Below are 7,708 nucleotides of genomic sequence, written 5' to 3'. Positions count from 1 at the left end.
AGCTAACCCTCCTTGGGTTTCCAAGGCGGTGTCGCTACGGAAGTAGATTGTCCAACCTTCCTTCTGAGGAGTGGCTGGTGGGTTTGAACGGCCAGTCTTCTGGTTAGCAGTCAAATGCCTTAGGCACTATGCCACCAGAGCTCCCATATATATATTAACACAATAAAATAAAAAAGCCATAGATAATCATATCCTTTGATCTAGCAATATATCATTTGCCAACATTTCCACTTATAGATATTTACTTTAGAGAAATATCTGTCTGCATGAGATCCTGTAATTTGGTAATAATTTAATAAAATTAGAACTAGACTCATATAATGAACTACATGGCTAATGAAAAGAATAAGGTGACTGAAAGGGAAAAATATACTGATAAAAGGAAAACATTATAAAAAAGTCAGTGATGATTTTTTTAAAAACTGCCAAAAATATAATAATGATGTGTAAATAATAGTGATGATGTATTTGTGGAGAAAGAGAGAAACTGATGAAATATGCACCTGAGGACAGTGATTATCTTTGGAGAATGAGATTATAGGAGATTTTCTCTGTTACATATTTCTGTAATATTTGACTTTTTCCTACAATGAAAATGTTCTTTTTAAAAATTATGAAAATACTTTAAAAAAATTAAACTACAAAAAAAAAAAAAATCTAAGCCTACGAATACAAGAAAATAAAGTACTTACGGTTGTCATAAATTGGGTTTGAGACAACAGGAGTCAGAGCAGTTGTCAAATTACCATGTTCATCAGGGAGAAAAACTTGAAAGCATAGTCTCACCACATTGAGGTCACAATCTTCAATGTCAAGCAGCTGTTGTTCAGGGACTGAATAATTTTTTAAAGAATTTAAGAATGTAGAACAATAATATAGAACTAAAATCCCTGCCCTCCTCCTGTCCACTGTAGCCAATAACCATAAGAAGCATTCAAATTGGTACTAACAAAATGATATGGACATAACTTCAAGAATGCCATTTATCATCATCATCAAATGGCCACTATCTAATAGTGTTCACTAAGTTATGACCACATTCAAGAACTACCCCAATCATCTGGGATTTAGAGCAGAATCCCAAATTGACATTAAGAGCAAATCAAATTTTTTAAAATGGATGCAAGTTGCACACAACAGAGAATAGGCATTCATTCATTAATTAAACAATTAAGTATTTGTTTAGTCACTGTTCTAGGGACTGTATGTAAATTGTCCCCTTAGTCTGTATGAAAATTATTATCATCCTCATTTTACAGATGAGGAATTGATTTCAAAGAAATTAAACTAGTCATCCAAAGTTTTAGAGCTAAGAAGTGGAGGTTAAAACTCAGGTCACTGAATTCAGAGTCTGTGCTCTTAAAGACTGAACTGTACTAGACAATTTTGTATTATTATGCATAAAACTGATAGACAGGAATACCTATTTACATCAGCATTTTAGGGATAAAATATCAAGAGGATACTGGATGATGTAACATAGGTAGTTTCCATAAGAAACTTTTTATGCAAATTAAGCATAAAAAAAAAACCCTATAGCAGGAAAGTTTGCAGTTCTAAAGAAATATAAAAACTTATTCTTTATGAGAGAATATAATATAGTGATAGTTTCTTGTAATATTTAAAAAGAAACCCAGTTCCAAAGGAAATTATATACTGTCTTTTTCAAAAAATATCACAAACTATAGCAATAAATCATAATTAATCTAGTCATTTTTTCAAAAACATGAAATACACATATTAAATTACATTAAAAATTTCATTATACAAAAGTATTAAAATTTGAAATACTAAATTTGAAAATACATGTTAAAACCCAAATTCCCTAGTCTTATAGGCAATAACTAATAGTAATAATGTATTTTGGATTGTTTTTAAATTTTATTTACACAGTCTCAGTACCTATCTCAGTATTTAAAATTATACCAATATGTGCATTCTGAAGCCTAGACTTTGAAAGAGTCTACAAGAATACAAGATCAAAATATTATGATTTCAACACTTGCATCATAGCAGCATACTCTATTGGCACAATTATGAAGGCAGTAAGAGGCCTATTTCTTCAAAATCAATCTTCCCCTCCCAATGGCTGATTTTTCAGAAGTAAATCATCAGGCTTTTGTTTCAAGGTGCCTCCGAGTGGATTCGAACCTCCGACCTTTTGGTTAGCAGTTCAGAGATTTAACTATTTGTACCACCCAGGGACTCCTCAAAAGCAATTTTCACTGTACTATAGATTTAGAATTCAAGATACTAATGTCTCTTAATTACAAAGATGATTACTCAACGGACCAAATAAATAAATAGGTGCTCCTAACAGTAAGTTTAAGAACAAACCTATATGAATGGATAAACAAATTGTGGTATAGTCAAACAGTGGAGTCATACTCAGCAATAAAAGCAACAAACTATGGATACATACCAGAACACGGATAGATCTCAAAAACATTATGCTGAGCAAAAGAAGACAGACACAAAATGAAATACTTCCATTTACCAGAGATTCCAGAAAAAAATGAATCTATAGCAACAGAAAAAAGATTAGGAGTGGACTGGGGCCAGAGGTAGGGAAGGGAATTAGGGAAGGGGCAAAGAAATTTTGGAGGTGATGGAAATGTTCCCTATCTTGATTCGGGTGGAGGTTACATGAGATTATACTTTTGGGTGCACCTTACCATATGTAAATTATACCTAAACAAAAGTTCATTTAAAATACTTTAAAATAGTACATGAAAGGAAAATAAACTGGCTAATAAACCAACATTTAAAAACATTTATCCACAAAATCTTTCCATCAAATAGGAGAAATTCTGCTGCTCCTAAAATCACTTTTTATGGGATGTTACTTTGAATGCTTTCAATGTGTGGGAATACAGTTAGCACAACATCAGAATCACTTAAATCACCGGACAACGGGGTTAAAAAACACTGAGAGGCAGGAACCGTGACTGGTGTCTTTTCTTAACCTAATGTAGGATTCAGTATAATGCTGCCTGTGTTTATCACTCAAGGTCCAGCTCAAAAGCTTCTTCTTTCATAAACCTGATTCTCTGAAATGGAAGAATTATCTCCCCTCTCTAAACCAGAATGGCACTTGACCTATACCTCTCTCACATGCTCAGTTTTTTTTTCTACGTGATAATCATTTATACATGCCTCTTCTACTCTACAGAGCTAAGTTTCATGAAGGCAGAATGGGTGTCTTGATACATCTCTGTACTTCTGTAAACATGGAACATACAGTGGCTTACATGGAACATATAGTGGCTTACATACAATGAATAGTTATTAAACATTTCTTCAATTAGTGAGTAAATAATTAGAGAAAGCCCTGTTGAAACAAAAACATTTACACATTTTTATAAGTTGCTACAGAAAACTGTAAAGTGAAAATTAATACAAGGATGTTCTGCTTTTAGTAATGGCAGACTACATATGTAATGGGACCAACTCTACCTTGAGAATGAAAAAAGGATTACAAATAGGAAACAAATTTCTTTAAAGACATTAGAGAGCTAAGAAGGTCATGAAAAATCCCAGGGCCAAGATTTGGGAGAAGGAAACTCAGAAAGGTAAGTTCAGAATAAGAGGCCACTTTTAGCCTAGATATATCCTGCCAATTTTGTTTATGAGGAGGCTAAGAGAATGAGACCCACCAGCTGTTCCACAGAAGGAAGATGGGGCAATCAACTTTCAGAAAGATTTACCGCCTTAGAAACCCAATGGGGGTTGCTAGGTGGAATCAACTCAATAGCAGTGGGTTTGGTTTTTTTGGTAAGAAAATGAGAAATTTTGATAAACTCTCAATAAAGTACAGGGTTTAAAAAAATAAAGGCAATCAGGGTCTGCCAGGGATGGAGCATCTGATAAATGCTCTACACTTTGAGAGGAACCAGAAGAGCTACAGACTCTAGAAGAAGGGTGAAAAGAAAATACACCAGACCTCATAGGGACAAAAGCCCAGCTTCATATAACTTTCATAACTCATTGAATTTAGGTGATCAGGGATTGCCAGTCTAGCCACCTGCTGTAAGAAAGTCTTCTGCAGTGAGATGACATCCTGATTTTAACATAGCTCTACATAATTTTTTCCATATACAACATCTGGTGTTCTACTTTAAATAACTAGACTTATGAGGAGACAAAATAAAGTGATTTAAAGAGAAAGAAAGAAAAAAACAAACAATAGATAATAGAACACAAAGGATCCAAATAATAGTTTTCAGACACCATTTAAAGTAACTGCTTAATATTCAAGAAGTTAAAAGACAAGAATGAGACTTCTGTAGAGAAGTTGAAACTTTTATATACAAAAAAGGAAACCAAACTAATTACCAAGTTGAATACAATAAAGTGAAATTAAGATAATCAAATTTATCAATCACTTTTACAGAAAACACTTAGTGTCTTGTCTTTCTATACCTCAAGCACTAAAAATACAGTTTTCAGTATTTTCTACCAAAAGTTTTAAAAGTGTTGCTTTATATTAGAGTCTTTAATCTATCTTCAATTGATTTTTGCATGTGGTATGAGATAGGGAATCCAAAATAATTAAATAACTATTTTTTCCCAGCTCTATTTACCAAATATTTCCTCCTTCCCTTTTGGTCTGTCACTTTGCCATATACCAAATCCCATATTTTCTTAGGTGTGTTTCTGGTCTTTCAGTTACATTCCACTGGCCAAGTTGTCTATCGTTGTCTCAATATTACACTGCATTAATTAGTACTTCTTCATAATAAATTCCAATATATGATAGCATCCGTTTCTCCTCAGAGTGCCTCTTCTATAGATGTATCCTTCCTATTCTACTTACAATCAACTTACCACATTTAATAAAAAATCTTGGATTTTATTTGGTATTATAATGAATCTGTATCAAATTGGGAAGAAATGATATCTTTATAATACTAAAGCTCCCTATCCACGAACATAGGAGCTCTGGTGGCATAGTTAAAAGGCATTTAACTGCTAACCAGAAGGTTGGCGGTTCAAACCCACCAGCCACTCCTCAGAAGGCTGAGCAATCTACTTCCATAGAGATACCGCCTCGGAAACCCAAGGAGGGGGTCACTATGAGCCGGATCCGACTCGACAGCAGTGAGTTTGGTTTGGTTTGGTATCCATGAACATAGCATACTTCTCCATTCATTTTGGTGTTCTCTATTATCTCATAGTAAAATTTTATAATTTTCCCTAAAGAATTTTGAACGCTGTTTCTTAGATTAGAAACAAGTAACACTCCTTAGTCCTAACAGTAGACCAGTAATTTATATTGGCTGATAATATTTCCTTTAATTATGTTTTCTAGTTATTTGCTGCTGATATATAGAAATGAAATTGATTTTTATATGTTAACTTTGTATCCATTCATCTAATAATCTACTTTAGATCTTTTTGAGTTTCTCTATAAATAATCATATTCATTTCAGATAATGACAGTTTTATTTCATCATTTCTGATCCTTATGCCTGTGATTTCTTTCTGGTTTTACTACAATGGCAAGGATCTCTATCAAGATATTGAATAGAGGTGGTAAGAGCGGGCATCCTTTATTCATTCCTGTCTTTAAAGTGATTGTTTCTGATGTTTCCCTCATTTAGAATAATGCTTGCTCTGGGCTTTTTAATAGATTGATACTCTAAGAGATCATTCATTTCGTACACATCACTCTACAAAACAAAATGAAATATTTTATTCTTTAATGTGAAAAATGATACTCAGTTTTAACATATATAAAATCTAGCAAAAAGCAGCCTGAGACCAATCTCTCTTAAATTCTTTTTAAACTAGTTTATAATTCACTAATATTAGATCAAAAGAATGCAAAGTAACATTAGTCCTCCTTCTTTATGTTAACTTTTTAATTTATCTTTAGAAATAAATATCATTCTTTAGTCCTAAGAGTAGCCTAGTGTATGTACAGAAAGAAAGAAATTTTTTGTTTTTATGAAAAAGATATTGTCATGCTGTATATCTTTTAGTAGCAGGGGTTACATTTTTAAAATCAATTGTAGTATCTACTAGTAGCTCTAAAGGTGTGACATTTGTAAAATTCTAATATTACTAAATAGTACTAAAATAAAAGAAAATAACCAGAAAAAAATACACAGTGTATGAATTAAGAATATTAAGAGTTATGTCTGATTTAACAGAAAACTATAAAGATTAGTTATAATTAACTGTCCTAGTTGTCCATCATTAATTTACTCATTCTTTCAACCTTATTTATTGAGCATCTCTTAAGTGCCAGACACTAAACTAAGTTCTAGATACAAATATGAAAAGATAGTGCCTGCCCTCAGTGAAATTAGCATCTGGATGAGAAACAGGTACATAAACTAAAAGTACAGAATATAACATGAAAATTATTATAATGTGGGTGTGTTCAAGGCATACTAAAAGCAGAAAAGAAAGGCCCAAATTCTGCCTAGAGTAATACCAAACCCACTGCCATTGAGTCGATTCTGACTCATAGCATACCTCACTGAGTTTCCATGGCTGTAAATTTTTATAGAAGCAGACTGTTTCATCTTTCTTCCATGGAGTGGCTGGTGGGTTTGAACCAGCGATCTTGGGTTAGCAGCCAAATGCCTTACCCACATCACCAGAGCCCTTGCCTAGAGTAATAAAAAGGCTTAAAAACTCTCTTGATAGCAATGAAGACAAAGTAATAAAATCCACAATAGCCTTTTTTTTTTCCCCTTTGTTTTTTAAGCTCAGGCTGATGTATAAAGAAAGGCTCTTATTGTCTTGTATTAAATCAGATTCCAGAGATGAGAATCTATGTTAGGGACCAACTGTCTTATCAAACTGTATTCCTTTTCAGACTACCAAGTAATATAATTTCCCCAAGCTAAACTCCAAAATACATTGTTCTCTCATAATGAATCAATATACTCGGTATATGGAAAGATAGTAAAATATCTAATAAATCAGAATTGCAAATTCTGTATTGTCAAAATTAATTTTACTACACAGAATTTAATGAAGTATTTAGATATCCTACTGCAGCATTTAATCATGGTACAAAAACCACACCCAACCTGCTGCCCACTGAGTCAATTCTGACTCATAGTGACTCGTAGGACAAAGCAGAACTGCCCCATAGGTTTCCAAAGCTGTGTTTTCAGAAGCAAACTACCCATCTTTCTCCCATGGAGCAGCTGGTGGGTTCAAACCACTGAGCTTTTGGTTAGCAGCCAAGTACTTAAAACACTGTGCCACCAGGGCTCCTAACTACACAGCTAGGAAATAATTTTTAGGTTTTCTACTTTTGCATAACAGTCCTGTATGAAATCATGTGCCACTCTTTGTTCTAGCTGAGTTGTTGTTGTTAGGTGCTGACGAGTCATTTCCGACTCATAGCGACCCCATGCACAGCAGAACGAAACACCACCCGATCCCGTGCCAGTTCCACAATCCTTGCTATACTTGAGTCCATTGTCCCAGCCACCATGTCAATCCATCTCGTCAAAGACTTTTCCCTCTTTCGTCAACCCTCCACCCTACCAAGCATGACATCCTTCTCCAGGGAATGGTCCCCTCTGACAACATGACCAAGTAGGTGAGACGAAGTCTGGCCATCCTTGCTTCCAAGGAGCATCTCGGCCGCACTTCCTCCAGGACAGATCTGTTAGTTCTTTTGGCAGTTCATGGTACTTTCAGCATTCTTCACCAGCACCACAACTCAAAAGCATCAACTCGT

At 34.2% G+C, this 7,708-nt stretch overlaps 1 protein-coding gene across 1 annotated transcript in view; it reads right to left on the bottom strand.

The window, feature by feature from the left end:
* Positions 1-7,708, bottom strand: part of REL (REL proto-oncogene, NF-kB subunit) — a 45,425-nt gene that overhangs the window by 5,279 nt on the left and 32,438 nt on the right. Inside the window, 1 exon segment of the mRNA XM_042780561.1 lies at positions 693-833. Within this exon segment, the coding sequence (XP_042636495.1) occupies positions 693-833 (141 nt within the window).

The sequence above is a fragment of the Orycteropus afer genome, unplaced genomic scaffold (assembly GCF_000298275.1).
Source record: "Orycteropus afer afer isolate SDZICR_OR568_19922 unplaced genomic scaffold, OryAfe1.0 scaffold00046, whole genome shotgun sequence".
Taxonomy (NCBI): Eukaryota; Metazoa; Chordata; class Mammalia; order Tubulidentata; family Orycteropodidae; genus Orycteropus; species Orycteropus afer.
The sequence above is the reverse complement of the archived record's forward strand: the minus strand, read 5'-3'. Positions and strand labels throughout refer to the sequence as shown.